The 17,513-nt window shown below is 40.9% G+C and overlaps 2 protein-coding genes across 3 annotated transcripts in view; one reads left to right on the plus strand and one right to left on the minus strand.

Annotated features, from left to right (window-relative positions):
- The window catches only part of wasla (WASP like actin nucleation promoting factor a), a 33,613-nt gene extending 27,261 nt beyond the window's left edge, over positions 1 to 6,352 (plus strand). For both annotated transcript variants that reach the window (XM_044355639.1, XM_044355638.1), the window contains 4 exons: positions 609 to 762; positions 2,716 to 3,344; positions 4,599 to 4,707; positions 5,086 to 6,352. In XM_044355639.1, the coding sequence (XP_044211574.1) occupies positions 609 to 762; positions 2,716 to 3,344; positions 4,599 to 4,707; positions 5,086 to 5,147 (954 nt within the window). In that variant the 3' untranslated portion in view covers positions 5,148 to 6,352. The remainder of the gene's footprint in view (positions 1 to 608; positions 763 to 2,715; positions 3,345 to 4,598; positions 4,708 to 5,085) is intronic.
- A 4,042-nt stretch (positions 6,353 to 10,394) lies between these two features.
- Positions 10,395 to 16,500, minus strand: lmod2a (leiomodin 2 (cardiac) a). The gene is made up of 3 exons (XM_044355641.1): positions 15,998 to 16,500; positions 12,368 to 13,612; positions 10,395 to 10,665 (listed from the first exon to the last, which is right to left on the minus strand). Exons 1-3 carry the CDS (start codon positions 16,271 to 16,273, stop codon positions 10,645 to 10,647), a joined length of 1,542 nt encoding a protein of 513 aa, XP_044211576.1. The 5' UTR covers positions 16,274 to 16,500; the 3' UTR covers positions 10,395 to 10,644.
- Positions 16,501 to 17,513: the final 1,013 nt, after the last annotated feature.

Here is a 17,513-nt window from a genome sequence, read left to right on the forward strand (position 1 = left end):
TCACATCAGTTCACATTAAACAGCAGCAGGAACTGTTGAATTAATTCTTAAATGCATAAATGCACATATCTCATATTTCTATAAGGAGGCTGTGGGTGTATTAATAATTAGTTTATACACAATATTTTCTTGCTGCTGATATTATTTTCATCAGATCATCACATTATAGATACAATATCTCAAAACGACGGCCTGAAGCAACACATGTCAATCTTGACTACAACCACCTTAATTTATAGTTATTAACTATATATTTATAGAGGACCATAAAGACTCACCTGCCACATGTGACAACCTGAAAGTGAAACATTATGTTAAATAAAAACCCCCAAACTAAGAAAAAAAAAGGTAAGAAATGAATAATATTAAAAAAGGAGGAAAGAAAAGAGAAGAAAACATGACAATAACATGAAGAATGATAATGAATTATTATGAGAAGAGTTCATGTTGCTGTCGTCAGCAGCGCGTGTGTGTGTGTGTGTGTGTGTGTGTGTGTGTGTGTGTGTGTGTGTGTGTGTGTGTGTGTGTGTGTGCGTGCGTGCGTGCGTGCGTGCGTGCGTGCGTGCGTTTGTGTTATTTAACAGTTTTGTGTGTCGTTGACGTTGCAGCTCAACAATCTGGACCCTGAACTGAAGAACCTGTTCGACATGTGCGGCATCTCTGAGGCTCAACTAAAGGACCGAGAGACGTCCAAGGTCATCTATGACTTCATCGAGAAGAAAGGAGGCGTGGAGGCCGTGAAGAACGAGCTGAGGAGGCAGGGTGAGAACACACACGCACACACTAACACTAACACACACACACTAACACTCACACACGCACACACACACTAACACACACGCACACACACACTGACGCACTAACACACACTGACACACACTGACACGCACACACACACACAAACACACACACTGACACACACTGACATGCACACACACACACTAACACACACACACTAACACACACACACTAACACACACACACACACTAACACTAACACACACACTAACACACACACACACTAACACACACACACACTAACACTAACACACACACACACTAACACTAACACACACACACACACACACTAACACACACACACACTAACACTAACACACACACACACACACACTAACACACACACACTAACACACACACACACACTAACACACACACTAACTAACACTAACACACACACTAACACACACACACACACTAACACTAACACACACACACTAACACACACACACACACTAACACTAATACACACACTAACACACACACACCTTTGATGTGTCCATCAACCATCTAAAATAATGAAACAGCTTCTGAAGAACGAAGCTTTAATCAGTTTCACCAGGATGTTATTGTGAAATGTGCAAAAGGTGAAAAACATTTTTTCTTTTCTTTATAAAGATTATTATTATTATTATTGTTGTTGTTATTATTAATGCTTCTTTTTAACACCATGTGCGACATAAACACACAGATATCGTGGCGTCTTTGTCTTTTATTTAAGAAAAGCAAAGACACCAGATAAAAAACACAAGTCGAGCAGATAAAACGGGTTTTTAGCTGCTTTTTAAAGGAGTTTACATTATTCAAGGACCTTCAGCTAGTTGGGGGCTGCTGACTGGAAGGCGTGATCTCCGCAGGTCTTAAAATGTGTACGAGGTACTTAGAAAGCCCCGGGTGGAGGATCTAAGAGCTGGACTAGTGCTGTAGTGGTGCAGAAGGTCACTAATGTACTGTGGAGTCATGATGGACTCTCTATAAGTGAGCACCAACGTTTTAAAATGAATTGTAAAAGTTACTGGAAGCCAGATCAAAGAGATTAAAATAAAGAGTTATATGTGACCGTCTGTTGGATGGTGTTAGAAGCTGAGCAGCAGCAGCAGCAGCGTTTTGTAAGCGATGTACGGAAGATTTATGAAGACAATGTCAATTAATTGATTTGACAGAAGAAAAAAATGTATAATAGCAAAGTATTTTGATTATTTATGAATCATTTTAAGTTTGTAGAAACAGCCTGAAATACATATAAATATCTAAAGTCTGTTAATATAAACTACATTCTATTTATACGTGCTAAAAAAAGCCTCAATTAGTTTAATTTTAGAAACTGGAATTAGAGACATTAATGATGATCAAAGTAGTCGCTGATTAACAGTCAGTCAGTTACATTCAGCTCCTCTGCTTCCTTTAGTTTCTGCAAAATACATAAAAATTTGGTCTTATTTTGGTAACAATTCACTTTTATGTACGAGGTTTCAGGTAAAACACGTCTTACTGGACGTGGTCTGAGGCGGATCAGACTGGATACTGGAACCATAGACGACCAGACAAACAGCACAAATAAATAATATGAAACAAGAATCAAACAAATCAAACACAGTTTCAGTTTATACGACCAAACACACGTCTTCTAAACACTACGCTGATTGGCTGTTCAGTTTCAAGTTCACAACTCGCTGTGACATCACAACTAGCTGTGACATCACAACTAGCTGTGATGTCACAACTCGCTGTGATGTCACAGATCAGGCTCATAGATCCAGGTGTTAATTTCCTCCTTCAGCAGATGAATGAAAACAAACAGAGAAGAAGAACAAACATCCAGATAAAAGAAGAAGAAACATGTTTCTGATTGGAGGAACTAGTGTGATGTCATCTTATTATCTAACCTGATCTCGTGTCTTTTGTCCCCCCCCGCAGCTCCCCCTCCACCTCCCTCCCGTGGAGGCGCCCCTCCTCCTCCTCCTCCCCCACACAGCTCAGCCCCACCCCCTCCTCCTCCTCCCCCGTCCAGAGGGGGTCGGGGAGCCCCTCCTCCCCCTCCTCCTTCCCGAGCCCCCGCCTCAGCTCCTCCTCCCCCGCCTCCCTCCAGGCCAGGAACTCTGGGTGCTCCGCCTCCCCCGCCTCCTCCCACCAGAGGAGGAGGAGGAGGCCACCAGCCACCTCCCCCTCCCCACCATCACCACCACCAGCCTCCCCCTCCTCCTCCTTCGTCCTCCTCACACTCCTCCGTCGCCCCCCAAGCCCCGCCTCCTCCGCCTCCTCCTTTGGCCCATCAGTCTCCACAGGGCTCCACCCCCGCCCCACCTCCTCCCCCTCCTCCTCCACCTCCCCCGCCCGGCCCCCCTCCGCCCCCGGAGATGGACGGAGTCGGGGGAGGCGGAGACTCGCCTCATTCGCCGAGCCCGGGCGGGAAGTCGGCGCTGCTGGAGCAGATCAGAGGAGGAGCTCAGCTGAAGAAGGTGGAGCAGAACAACCGAGCGCCGCCTTCCAGCACCGGACGAGACGCCCTGCTGGACCAGATCCGACAGGGGATCCAGCTCAAGACCGTAAGACGCATTTCCACATCACACGTCACTCAAAGCTGCACGCCGGCGGTTCATGTTTATCATTTTATCCAACGTCACAGAGGAGGAACTAAAACGTAGATTAGCGTCTGATAAACAAGAAATAAAACTTAAAGCAGCTGTCAGTGTGTAATAATGTGTCGGTCGTGGCTCGTAGTGATGAACCTACAGAGAATCATCAGTGACTCTGCAGCTCCTCTCGGCTTTACGGAGCTTTATAGTGAGTTTCAGCTCATTGTTTATCTGTCCGGCTGCAACTTTACTGTTCTGGTTCACTCTCAGCGTCTCATAGCGTCGTTTTCAGAGATAAAAAGCTGTAAAAAGCCGCTGTACACTACCTGCTCAGCACCAAACAGACACAGTTAGCTGTAGACTAGCTGATGAACATAGTGGAGCATTTAGCAGCTAAAGAGCCAGATATTTCCCTCAGCAGTTGGTAGAGACCAAAAACAGAGATAAAAGAGAGTGAATATTGGACTCACATTCACCAGGTGGACAGAAACACGACTCCACATGAATAATTAGGGGTGTAACGGTTTGTATATTCGTACCAAAGATGATGAACAGTCAGAGTTAATGTTCACTACTTGTTTCTGCTGCAAACTAGTGAACAAAAACATTAGTTAGTGCAGTTTTAAAAATCAATAAATGTAGCAGGAAAAGTACAAATTGGAAAAGTTTATTCATTATTATTATGTTATGTTGAGCATTTATATACATATTCATGTGCAAAATGAATTTCATCTTTCTCTTTTTTTCTAATTTCTTTTTATTTCCACACATCAGTCTGCATAAAATCCAGATAATAGAAATAAAATAGATGTGACTGTACAGGCTGATACAGCGAACCTCCTCAACATGAGGAGAAAAACAAACAAACAAATAAACATAATGTAGGAAAATACAACGAAGAGTAAATGACAAGAAGCAGAACAAATGAACAGAAAAGTGAACCAATCAGAGGAGGAGGATTCTTTCTACCTTTAGTTATTTATTAATTTTTATTTTATTAGTATTACATACACTAGCTAATGAAGACAGAAAATTCTAAAAATAAATAAATAAAATAAAGAGAAAAGAAAAAACAGGTTGATATCTTTAAGTATGATCACTAACATCTGTATTTTACTGCACATCTGTAAATATTCCTGTGATATAAATATGATGAAGGAAGTATCTGATGTGGGTTAGGGGGGTTTTTAATGAGCGGGACTGAACCTGTTTGTGTGTCTCCAGGTGTCGGATCTTCCAGACTCCGGCCCTCCGACGCCGGCGCCCACCGCGGGCATCGTCGGCGCTCTCATGGAAGTGATGCAGAAGAGGAGCAAAGCCATCCATTCCTCAGGTAACCGTTGACAACAGCTGGATAACCTGTTACAGTACAATCACACAGCTTCACCTGTAAGACTGTTGTTTTAATGCTGCTGTTCTTCATCTGCGATGTGAAAACGTCAGATTTCCACAGTCAGAGACGTAGAAAGTACATCCTGGTTTTAGGTTGTTTTTTTTTTTTTTTGCACAAAGGATACAATAAAAATATTACACAGTAAAATATTAAATTGTGCAGGAGAGGAAGGAAGCTCGAAGGGTTTATACATAGTCCTCCCCTTCATTTCAACAAGTCATAAAACAATAAAACATCAAATAAACAAAGAAATGTTCACAGCCAAAGACAAGACCTGCTGGTTTCCACACTCATGAAATATGTGTTTTACTCTTTCAGACGAAGACGAGGATGATGACGAAGACGAGGACTTCGAGGACGACGACGAGTGGGATGACTAGTGAATATCTCTCGCCTCATCCCCCCTTCTACCCCCACCAACCCCCCCCACCACCACCACCGCTGACACTAAAATATCTTCTAAAAATCTTCCAGAATCTGACTAAAATTGTAATGTAAATGTATGAATTTGCTGTATATTTATTTTTGCTTTTTTTTTGTTTTTATTATAATTATTATAATTATTATTATTATTATTATTACAATTAATCTGTGCAATACCTCATCCGTTAAATCTGTAATGATCGTCACACACCTTCGTCGTTAAAGACCCCCCCCCCCCCATGGGAACATCATCATCATCATCATCATTAGAAAAAGCACTTAACAGCATCATCAGCACAATGTAGAGACGCAGCCGTCTACATTTGTCAATATCAATAATCAATAATCATATAAAAACACTAGCTGCTCCACAGAGAGAGAGAGGGATCGTGTACAATGCTTCTTGGGGAGAATATTTTTGTGTGTGTGTTCATTCCTTCATGTTTTCATTCCTCTTGTCTGGAGAAACTGATAAAAAAAAAAAAAAGGGAGACGTTATGTTGCGACCAAACAGGCAGGATCCTCTTTGTGTTTGATTGGACGGTCGGTTTAAATGCGAGATAACACTATTTTCTTACTGTGCTTCTTTTTTCGTACCTTTTCGAGTTTCCTAATAATAAATCGTAGTTTTAGCCACGTTATTTTTTCATAAAGAAAAACATCCATTGACCAAAACGAGGAGGAGGAGGAGGAGGAGGAGGAGGAGGAGGAGGAGGAAGAGGAGGGGCCGGGGACGCCTCACGTGATTCTTCAACTTTTTATTTTTTATGTAATTGAGGCGGTTTATTTGCACACGGTTTCTACGATAGTTCATGTTTTTTTTGTGGGGGGGTGTGTTTGTCAAATATAACTTTTGTTTTATTTCGGGTAAGTTACAGCAATGACGGACATTTTTTTTAAAAAGCTAAAGGTTTTGTAATATTGTGACCTTTTTAAACGGAGGATACAAACATGACGCAAAGTTCTTTGGCTTAATAGAAAAAAAAAATGTCTGCACACATTAAATCACACAAACACACACACACACTGTGGCATTTGTGATTATGATGGGAGTTCTGTTCTTTTGTCTGGTTGGTTGCTTTTGTTGTGATATCATTCCGTTATTTCCTGCAGGAGGAAGCGCTCCATTCAGTATTTCAAAACAAATATCACATCACACACACAAAAAAAAAAATAATAACTACAATGATAAAAAAATAAATCATCTTCTCCCGTCCTTCAGTTAACAAACTTATCATTTTATGCAATGCGAGTCGCGACTATAAATGCCTCCTTATGGAGAATCATTTAAGGAAAAAAAAAAAAAAAGCAAATAATAATGAACCAAATGTGGCATTTGCAAGCAGCTTGTTGGGTTTTGGCGATGCCTTGTGATCCTCCGTCTGTAAAACGGTGTAAAGAAATAATCAACGCTAAGTTTTAACTGTTCGTCTTAAAGAGTTTTTACCGTCCTCCAGCGAGGCTTAATGCTGCATCGAGAAGCCCGGATACTGACATCGAACCTGTGAAAAGGGTCGGGAGGGGTGGGTGGGCTAGTGAGAATACTAAATTGTATACTTAAATAAATGTTAATATTTACAGAGAAGTTTGTCTCTTGTTCTTTGTACTCATATATTTGAATGGAGAGTGTGAGTGAACCCACACCTTTTTGAACATTTACTGCTTCCACATAGTTTTAGATACAAACTTCATTTGAACTTTAAATGAATCACGAGACTTTGACCTACAAATCTTGAATTTACATGTGTTTTCTATCTTTTATTGTTTTTGAGATATTAGAGTGTGAGTTTTAAAGTCTTTTCTTGCTCCTCCTGTGATTTTATAATGAGTGTGTATTGCGGAATGTTTCACAGCACTGAGGGAGTGACATCACCAGGAGCAGTTGGAGAGGAGGATTTTAGAGTACGCTTCTTGTGAAATATCCTCATAAATCTCATGACTTTGGCCAAAACCTGCATTAAAAATCATATTTTAGTTGGAAATTTCATGGCAAATCCATTGATACAGGTTTGAAAGTGGTCAGACTTATAGTTTAGACGTCAGAAGCCTCTGTTTGACACAAAGTCCATGCCCATAGATTGCCTCCCCATTGGTTTACATTGTAAGGGTGATGTGGCACTGCAACTTTCAGGGCTTATAAAATCTAAACCGTTCAAGTTATTACAAAGTTTTTAACAACTTTGTCTCAGCACAGTGTCATAAGTCACCTATTAAAGTTTGAAGCTGATACATCGGAGGAGATAGCGTTTGTTTGAGGACTTAAATTGGGGCAAAGTCTTATTTTGAAAGGCTAATTGTGGACTTCCTGTTGGATTTAGGTCAGGGGTTTCGGTGTATGATTTGTAGGTCTTGATTGGACGGATAATTGAGTTTTGGTTTGATCTCTCTATGACATTCCTACGGGCCGTGGCGGCCATTTTAGTTACATAGGTGGCGCTAGAGAGCACATTTTGGCACTTCGGGGATTAATTTTTGCATTTTATCAAATTTTTCACCAGACCTGATGTATGTGCTAAATTTGGTGAGTTTTTGAGCATGTTTAGGGGGTCAAATTTAGGGTTTAAGTGGCGTAATAATAAAGAAACAAACAACAAACACATGAAAAACAATAAGGTCCTCACCTATTGTTTTGCAGTGTTCCTCTGCCTTTTGGGCTCAGTCCCTAATAATGTATGAATGATTTGCTGACAGTAAGAAACAGAAGCTTTATGTTTTAGCTGCTGTGTGCAGCTGCTTTAGCACCATCTGGTGGTCACAACTAGAACGACTGGAAATATTTTTAAATTCCAGTTCAAATTTAGTGACATTTTAAAAGTCAAGGATGCAGAAGGAAACCGAGTGTCCTGACAGCTCGTGACTTCAACGTAGATTCTATTAAAAGAAGGCAGATTTGTGTGGTTTTGCACAGAGCCTGAGCAGGATAAATATATTACAGCGTGTTATGAGTAAGACGGTGAATAGCAGACATGCTGCAGCGTCTCTCAGCACTCTGTAAGTGGAGGATTTCATTCTCCTCCAATTAAAGCTGTATAACATTTAAGTAGCCTTTCATTAAAGATGTGAAGTTGTTGTAATGAGGGGTCACTCAGTCAAACTAAGCCCCCCCTGCCACCCCCCTGAGGGGATCTATATTTACTCTGAACAGCTGTTTAATAAACTTCATTTACTCTCTGTGTGTACTGGATTAGAAACTGATTCATACACAGACGGATGGATGTGAAGCTCGGCTGTTTGTCTGCCAGCTGATATGACATCAAATGAAACTTTAATGAGCACTGTAGGGAGGTGGAGAGGTGTACAGCTGAATGTAGATATTTCTGCTATGTGATTGTATCGTATAAACAAGAAAAAAAAAACTAAATAGCAGCTTCCATACTCTTCTTCTCTGATCTCAGATCTCAGGAACTTTAGATTCTTATCTATAATGCAACACCATGAGGGAGGCATCTGTAGGTCCCAAATGTATCCTGCTGCATGACAACGAGCCCAAACATCCAACCAGAGTCATGAAGAACTATCTTATCTGCAACAGATGGTCTCTGATCTCAACATCATGGAGTCAGTCTGGGATTAACATGAAGAGACAGAAGCAGCTGAGACGCCGAAATCCACAATAGAAGAAGAAGAACTGTGGCGACGTCTCCAAGACGCAGGAACAACCGACCTGTCGAGTTCCTGAAACACTGAAGAGAACTGCTGCTGTTTGAAAGACCGAATATTGATTTACTTTAACTCTCTGCTGTTTACTCGACTCTGGATCAAGTTAATAAGGTAGTCAGATCTTTACACTGACTTCCTGTCTGTCAAAGAATTGACTTTAAGATATTACTGTTGGTTTATAAAGCACCGAATGGTTTCTGATCTGCTGCTATGTTATGAGGCATCCAGACCTCTCAGGTGGTCCCCAGAGTCCAAACTAAACCTGGAGAAGCAGCGTTCAGTTTTTATGCTCCACATATCTGAACAAACTCCCAGAAAACTGCAGGTCTGCTGCAACTCTCAGTTCTTTAAATCACAGCTGAAGACTTTTCTGTTTGCTGCCTTTCATTAAACCACATTAAGGGTTAATATTTTACACTGCACTGTTACTTTTATTCTCTTGTTTTATCTCTTGTCTTATTCCCTTTTAGCTTCTTTTTATTTCCAAATTTAACACTTTTTAATAGTTTTTATGTCTTTTTACTTGTGTTGCTTTTATATTCTGTTTTAATGCCTTTTATGCTCTATGTAAAGCACTTTGAATGGCCTTGTTGTCTAAATCTTGTCTAAATCTTTTGCTCAGTACTGTATGTATACGTATATGTGATGTGTTTTTAATAGATTCTAGACAACGACAGGAGGTCTACGTCACGGAGGAATCAGATATATCAGGCTTTGGATACACACACAATACTTGTTAGTAGATCAGTTCATTGTTGGTTTGGATCCAAACATGAGATTTGTTGACAAGAAGAAAAATATAGAAAACTACCAGAATGCTCCTTTAAGTTTTAGCAACAATGTGACATGAATCTAACGGTTGAAAGAGAATATTTTGATTTTCTGAAAACTATTGAAACAGCAGCAATCAACCGTGTATTCAGCTTTAACAGACGCACTTACACACATCATCTGTCAAATACTGTATAAACCGTGTGTGTGTGTGTGTGTGTGTGTGTTGACAGACAGTAAGCAGCAGCTGTTGCTCACATAACAGATCTCTCTCTCTCTCTGTGTAGAGTTTGTAGTTTGACTTTAATCCCTTTGTGATTCTTTATTAGAGAGCAGAGTGAGTCGATCCTGCTCTCAGGTCCCCGATGTGAAGCTGTTATATGACCTTTAATGACGTGTTTAAGGGCTGTTGTGTGTAACAAGACGAATCTATTTGAACAACAACACTGATCTGATGGTGTTATTTACAGTTTTATGAGTTAAATTTTTGGAATGAGGCGTCCTGGTGCATGTTGGACTCACATCTCTTGAAGTGAGGAAAACCTCTCAGTGTTCATCTGGACATCTTTTAATGTGTTAGTCAGCAATTATAACTCACCTATAAATGGAGGCTGCTGCATAAACCAATAATAAATGTCTTCATATGAGAAGTTATAATAAATACTGTACATTAATATCTTCTTATAACTACATTATAGTGTTTTATAAACCTTTAAATGTTTATATACAGCTTAAAGTGTCTCTGTGGTAAAAAACAGCTGGTAGAAACCATGTAGACCGATTCAGAACATACATTTTATTTCTCTACACGTTAATATTCACAGTGGGTCTCACACACAGTAACAAAATATGACAATAATATCTGAACAGTACAGAATACAGTCTGCTGCTACGCCATGTGACAACTTAAATAAGATACTGTTAAAAAGTGACTTTTTTTTTTTAAATTAAAAAAAAAAAAAGTGAAATGAAAATGAAACGTTTCAGTAGAAAGTGTGAACAGTCGTTGATCCGTCGGTGAGTTCAGGTCTGTGACGGGTCCACCTGAAACCACAAACATCACACACACGTTAAGTTCCAGCAGGTTTAAGACGTCATTCATGATTCAAAAACACAGTCACAGGTTTTTACTAGAAGCTGTAACCTGTGATAAAACAGCAAACAGAAATCAATACTTGTTAATTAAAAACATAAAAACATTCAACCTTTTAGACTTACTTTTGTTTTGTTTGTTTGGTTTGTTTCAGTTTTAGCTGCAGTTTTGCTTTTTTCTTTTGCTTGTTTTCAATATGAAGCATTTTGTGACGTCTGCTGTTGAACGCTGCTCTATAAATAAATGTATTATTATTATTATTAGGACTCCAGCAGTGAGCTTTACTGCTGTTGTTTTTGTTCTCGTTTAGACTGACAGGTCAGACTCTGAACACTCATAGAGACTGAAGACAATCTGCCAGGTTTCATTGTTAAAAACAAGTTTAGCAATCCGTTCATATCAGGCGATGACACGCATGTTCACTACAGAAGAGAAAGACGGGAGAGCATCATTTCCAGTAAGGCGGGTCCTTGATAAAATGTAAGGGGTGTAGTTTTTGTTCTCGCCACCGTTCAAGCAACTACTGAGCGTTTAGAAAACTCCAGACTTCAGTAGGCGAAGATCTACGATTGTCTGGTGTCGCAAGACTCGTCCTCATTATTCTTTCTTTCTTCTTATTTTTCTCTACTAAAAGTGTTCTTGCAGTTTCACCCAAATACTGACACACATAAAATGACACTCATTGACCTCTAGGTGGCGCTGCAACAATCAAGTTTATGTTTTCGCAATTATCTCAAAAACGGCTCGGCTTAGAGTCAAACTTCTTTCATCATTTTTATGTCTTAATTCATCTGCATCTTTGCTCCGACAGTCTTCTGCTCTACAAATGTCAAATTTGCACCGCTGCACTGAGTGACGTGTTCCTTCATTATGAAGAGTTTGGTCACATTAGTTTGTTTAGAAACAGAACAGAACCACGTTCCTGCACATGCTCAGTAGCGTCTGCCATACAAGGAACAACTCTCCTGAGAGTTACAATCTTATCAGTATTGTTAGTCAAAGGAACATGTCACCCAGTGCAGCGGTGGTTTTTGGACAAACAGAGGTCTATGGCACAGAGGAATAAGATACATCAGGCTTTGATACACACACAATACTTGTTAGTAGATCATGAGATTTGTTGACAAGAAGAAAAACATAGAAAATCACCAGAATGATCCTTTGAGATGTAAAAACACACCTGGTTTGGTTGGTTTTTAAAAGCCTGACTTCATAATTTGTGGCTTTCTGGTTTCTGGATGTTTGTTGCAGGTCTGTGCAATAATTCAACATTATTATTCATCAGCGTTAAGCAGGATTACCTGAATTAACTTGACTACTTTCATAAAAGACCAATGTCAGGTTTTTACTTGTGGTGAAAATCTGAACAAGCTTTTGTTTTCTCGGCTCGTCTGCTCTCCTCCCAGCAGCCCTGTGAGCCATCAGTCTTATCAAACAGCAGTGAAGAAGTCGGTCTATTTATAACCCGACGGAGAGTCGAGGAATTCACAGAGTGACAGAAGCTGTCGTCTGATGACAGCGGGAGCTCACGCTGAGGGGTCTAATGGCTTTTGGAGGCTAAATTATGTCTGTGATGCTTTCAGTCAAGCGAAGCTAAATTCCTTCAAACCCTGAACAAAGATCAGTCAGTGACAGACTCGCAGGAAGTCTTACCCTTTTGAGGGACCTGATGCTGCTCCCACGAATCGCCGCCATCAGGTCGTCGCGGCTCGACCTCTGCGGCGGCGGCAGGCGGGACGTTTCGTCTCGTCTCTTCTGCAGCGACGGCTTCAAGGCGTTCTTCAGCTCTTTGAGAATATCGACGCTCTCCTTTTCGTTGGCGCCGTTCTTGAGCTTCTTCGACTTTGGTTTCCTCTGGTTCGACTGAGCCTTCGTGCTGTTGGAGCCTTCGTGCTGTTTGACCATTTCGGCGATCTTCCTGGTTGGCGGGTCTAGCGACGGGCACAGAGGGGGAGGAGGATTTCTGTTCTGATTTTCAACTGTTTTAGATGATTGTGACGACTTCTTTGGTGGTTTGTTTTCTGCAGATGAACCAGAAACTTGTCCCGACACCTCTGACGGACTCTGTTCCTTCTTCTGTTGGAGCCTCCTCTGTCGCTGTTGGTCTTGGTTGCGCGTCAGGATGCTGGTCGCCGTCATCCTCGGGCCTGGGAGGTCGAACTGGTAGCCGAGCTTAAGCAGAGTGGTGTTTTCCCTCAGCAGCTGGACCATCTCCATCTCCACCTTCCCCCCACAGATGTGCCTCTGGTTGTGGAAGCGAAGCTCCACCAGCGTCCTGTTGTGCTGCAGCGCCGCCAGCAGAGCCAGGATGCCCTGACCGGACACGAAGTTGGACTCTACGTTCAGGTTTCTGATGGAGCTGTTCTCACAAAGCATCTTGGAGATGGCGAAGGCGACCCGGTCGTCGGCGTGAGTGTTGGCGAGACTGAAAACGTGGACGTGAGTGTTTGTGCTCAGGGCCTCGGCAAAACGAAGCAAGGTCTCCTGGGAAATGTCTTCGATGTTGTTGAGGTTGACTTCGTTCATGGCTGGATCATCACGCAGGATCTGCTCCAGAGCTTCTTCGATGACGGTCGGGTTTCCACTCGCTCTGTCGGAGGTCACGTTCAGGTTTTGGTTTGTGGTTTCAGTCCTGCTGGATTCGCTCCTCGAACTTTTAGACAGAACTTTCTTCTCCGGACATTTACTCCGTATCGGTGCCTCCTTTTTGCACTCATCTTTCTTTTCCATCTTGTCTTCTTTCGCATGATTTTTGTTAAAGACACTCTGTGATTTCTTCCCCTTTTGTGAACTCTTCTTTCTGTCGTTGTCTAGATTCCTGACGTTGTCCGGAGTCTTACCGGCGTCACTGGCGCTCGCCTTCACTCGTTCCCCTCTGCTCTTATCTGGGCGTCCTTCCTGCAGACGATAACAGTACGGAAAATTAGGTCAAATTAGGTCAAACCCTGACGTTCTCCAGCCTCAGACTTTTAATTACTCTCTAACGTTGGCAGACAGTCATCATAGCTGGCATTTCTCAGACAGTCGTATATTTTTAGACTGTTTTCCAGTGACACGTTTAAGTAAAACACTTTCTACATCATCATATATTATAGATTATATTTAAACACACAATAAACATGCATCTAAAAATGACAGGACCAACAATGTACAAATGAGAAATAAATGTGAATTCCAATTATTTATGCAAATACTTCTAAAGAAACCAATGAAAAGTTATTAACAAATAACAGTAGAAATAACAGGATCATGCTGGAGAACAATCTGCAAACCTTTTTTTTGGTCGAGTTTCAAGTTAATGAACTTTTTGACTGAAGGTTTTCTTTTATATATATATGTTGTTTTGGAGATTTTCTTGCAAATGAATCTCCAGACTGCAGTATTGGGAGTAATTGCACAAGTTTGTAGACGTTTGTGTTTGCAGGATGTTCTTTGGTTATGGCAAGAAAGTGCAGATTACAGTGAAAATGCATCTTGAATGGACAAACAGATTAAAGGAAATGTATAAAATGGGAAAAAGTACCTTTAGACTAATACTTTGCCTTTATTTCTTTCCATTTTGCTTTCACTTGTTTTTGTTTTATTCCTGCAATCACTTATGTATGTTAATTTTCACAAACTGTCATGAGCAATTACATGAAATAAATAATAAGTTGAAAATATAAATGGACTTATTCTCACTTTGGTTTGAAAGCAAACAGTTAAATATCAAAATTACCATATATCTTAAATTCATTAACCGTTCGGATCCTTTTTGGCAAAATATTCAAATATTCAAATTAACTTCATGTTGTAATTTGAACATAATTACAATGACGTGAATCAGAAAGATATTTCTAATGTTAAATGTGTTCTCCGGTGATTTTGTGTTGCACTTCCATAAAGTTGGAGGACTGAATTTTATTAATTATCTGTCAATGTTTATAATTTTCTGTACTGTTTTGGCAATATAAGTTTCTGATCTGTTGTGCCAATAAAGTTTATTTGAATTTGAATTTGAAAGCCACCAGAGGTTGAGATATCCTGACTTTTAGTCATTAGTATGAATTAAGTTCCAAAAACCCTGGATCCTACGTTTCCCATAATGCAACTGGATATCATCTTGCCTGTTTAACACCCACATCTTTCAAATTCCAGTAACAGACTTTGTTTAATGAATTCGTAGTTTATTCCAGGCTCAAGCTGAGATAACCCCGATGACATCACTGTGACATCATCAGGGTTCATTTCTCAGACTTGACAAAGTTCCTCCGGAGATGCAGGAGATATTAAACAACTGTTGACCCGCGAACCGATGCTCGTGTGAAATTGGTGGCGTGCTCCTTAAATCCAAAAGTGAAACAGAATCTGTTACTAAAAGGGCTCTCGAGGTGTTGATCTACAGGAATCTTTTTTTGACAGATTGAGACTGTTTAGTCTCGTCACTCAAACGGCTTCATTCCTTAATGTTCATGTTTGGATCCGAACCAACAATGAACTGATCTACTAACAAGTATTATGTGTGTATCTAAAGCCTGATATATCTTATTCCTCTGTTATTGTCCAGAAACTATTAAAAACACGTCAGTGAGTCACATCGCTGCAGTGGGTGACATGTTCATTTAGTTAGAAACGGCTCCAAAGACTAATAATGATTTTAATCCTTTAATAACAGCGGTGAGATTGTAACCCTCAGGTGAGCAGCTCCTTTAGTCCATTTTTTTCTTAAAAAATGACTAAAGAAATGATCAGTCAGTTATCAAAATAGTTTCTGTTGATCAATTAATCAACTAATCATTGCAGTTCTATAAAAATGTAATATTTTATCACAATTAATGTGTTGATATAATAGCAACTGTTACTCCAGTCTGTGTTGCTGTTAATCAAAATTAGAAGTATGATGGTGAGTCTGAGAGTTCTGCTGGTGTTTTATTTAATGCATGACTGACATAAACTTTATAAACTTTAGATTTATTTCCTGTTTTCTAGGAGTCAGGTGGTTTCTCTTCATTTCTATGAAAATCTATGTGAGTGAGTTCAAACTAGCTGCAGAGAGATAATCCATCACATCCACAATGTAGTTAACTTTTTTTTATGTATCGTCATGTTCTGTTCAAACCCAGAGTGAAACAAACAAACATATTGTGACGATGTCGTGTTGCTGTTTAAATCCCTTAAAGGCACCAAAAAGTAGAGATTTGAAAACAGTCTGAACTTTATTTTCTCAGTCTCGGCACGTCGATTCTCAAAAGAACCGATGGATGATACAGATGTTTAGACACTCTGAAACAGTTCTTATCTCACCTGTTCGGCGTTGGACTCCACCTTCTCGTCCTCCAGCAGCTTCTTGTTCTCGTCCTCCCAGTATTTCAGCAGAGCGTCTCTGTCGAAGGTCCCCGACGGGGTTTTGGCGGTCTGGTCTTTCTGCCTCAGGCCGATGGGGACGTTGTCGTCGGGGTCGAGGTCTGCCAGCTCCCTCTCCAGCTCCTGGAGCTCCTCGGAGGACAACGTGGCCAGCAGCTTGTCTTCATCCACGTCTTCGTACTTCTTCAGCTCCCTCTGGTACCCAAAGGTACTCATGGTTCGGCGTTGGTTTTAGGACTCTCTGAACACTTGAATCTCTATCTTCAACACTCTTATCTCTTGATGTACTTGATTAAATCTTCTCACTTTTCTTGCTTGCTCTTTGACTTGTCCTCCATCAGATGAGGGATGCTGTGGACGACTGGTGGTGGATCAGAGCGAGAGTCCTCCTATCATCTCCTGGTCCCAGCTGCCACAGGACCCTGACAAGGAGAAAGGGGAGGGCCTCCTCTGATGGGTCTTTTTTTAGGGTGTTGGGTGGTGGTGGAGGGGGGGGGGGTAGGGTCGATGAGATAGGCTTACCAGAGGAATGTGAGCCCTCTGAGTGGCCTGTGCAGAGAGTTCATCGGCGACTCGTGCCTCGAAAGAAACGAAGGGAACACAACGCCGCAGAGGGAGACATCAGAGATGAAGCTCTGCGGCCGTTGCGTAACGTGTCAGGACACAGAGACGCGGCGTGGTTGTGGCGTTGTTGGGGGAAATACTCGTTCTCCCTGAGGAGGGGAGGGGGGGCATTATGTACAGTACAGCTGAGGTTGATACACCAACACTAAACAACAACAAGTCAGGACGGATGTTTCAAATGGTTTCAGAGTAATAGTCAACTATCTCACGGGTGTCTTAGAAACCAAACATTGGTTATCATCACCACAATCTGTTATATCAACTTCAAAACGTGTCGCTATGTCACTGAAGATACTACAGTGATACAAACAGAAGCACAAGACAAAGTGAACTCTGCTCAAAGTCCATTTATTAACTGTTCTGGAGCTTTTGATCCAACATGAACGAGACGTTTTCTAAAGTACTCAGAAAAAAAATGGAAATTTAAACATGTTACATATCAAATAAGCAAACTACATCTGCCTTGAGGTGTGATTGGCCAACAACACTGCAGGTTTTTACTGTCACTGTTGATATTTAAGAGTTGGTATTTTTTCAAAGCGGTTTGACTGTAGAGTTGAATTATATATCAACAAACTGAACATTATAACCTTCACAGAGCTGATCTTCTCTTATATGTCGTAGGTGTTGTCATTATTGTGTCCACCCCTGCACTTCCAATCACATGTTTAACATGTGTATGAACGTGTCGGGTGGTGGTTTGTTGTTCGGTTGCCATGGCTACCCTCAGCACATGTTTAACAAGCTGCTTGTTGGAGTCGTATCATGTTACGTGTCCGAAGCGGAAAGACTCAGAGTGAATAACAGAACACTCACAATAAATCTGCTGTAA

The sequence above is a fragment of the Thunnus albacares genome, chromosome 7, assembly GCF_914725855.1.
Source record: "Thunnus albacares chromosome 7, fThuAlb1.1, whole genome shotgun sequence".
Taxonomy (NCBI): domain Eukaryota; kingdom Metazoa; phylum Chordata; class Actinopteri; order Scombriformes; family Scombridae; genus Thunnus; species Thunnus albacares.

What these genes read in the sequence shown, in the direction of transcription:
- lmod2a (XM_044355641.1), bottom strand. Translation starts at nt 16,273, where the DNA reads ATGAGTACCTTTGGGTACCAGAGGGAGCTGAAGAAGTACGAAGACGTG. An exon ending in TGGAGTCCAACGCCGAACAG is followed by an intron (nt 13,613 to 15,997) that starts GTGAGATAAGAA and finishes TATCGTCTGCAG; the next exon opens with GAAGGACGCCCAGATAAGAG. An exon ending in GCATCAGGTCCCTCAAAAGG is followed by an intron (nt 10,666 to 12,367) that starts GTAAGACTTCCT and finishes TTGTGGTTTCAG; the next exon opens with GTGGACCCGTCACAGACCTG.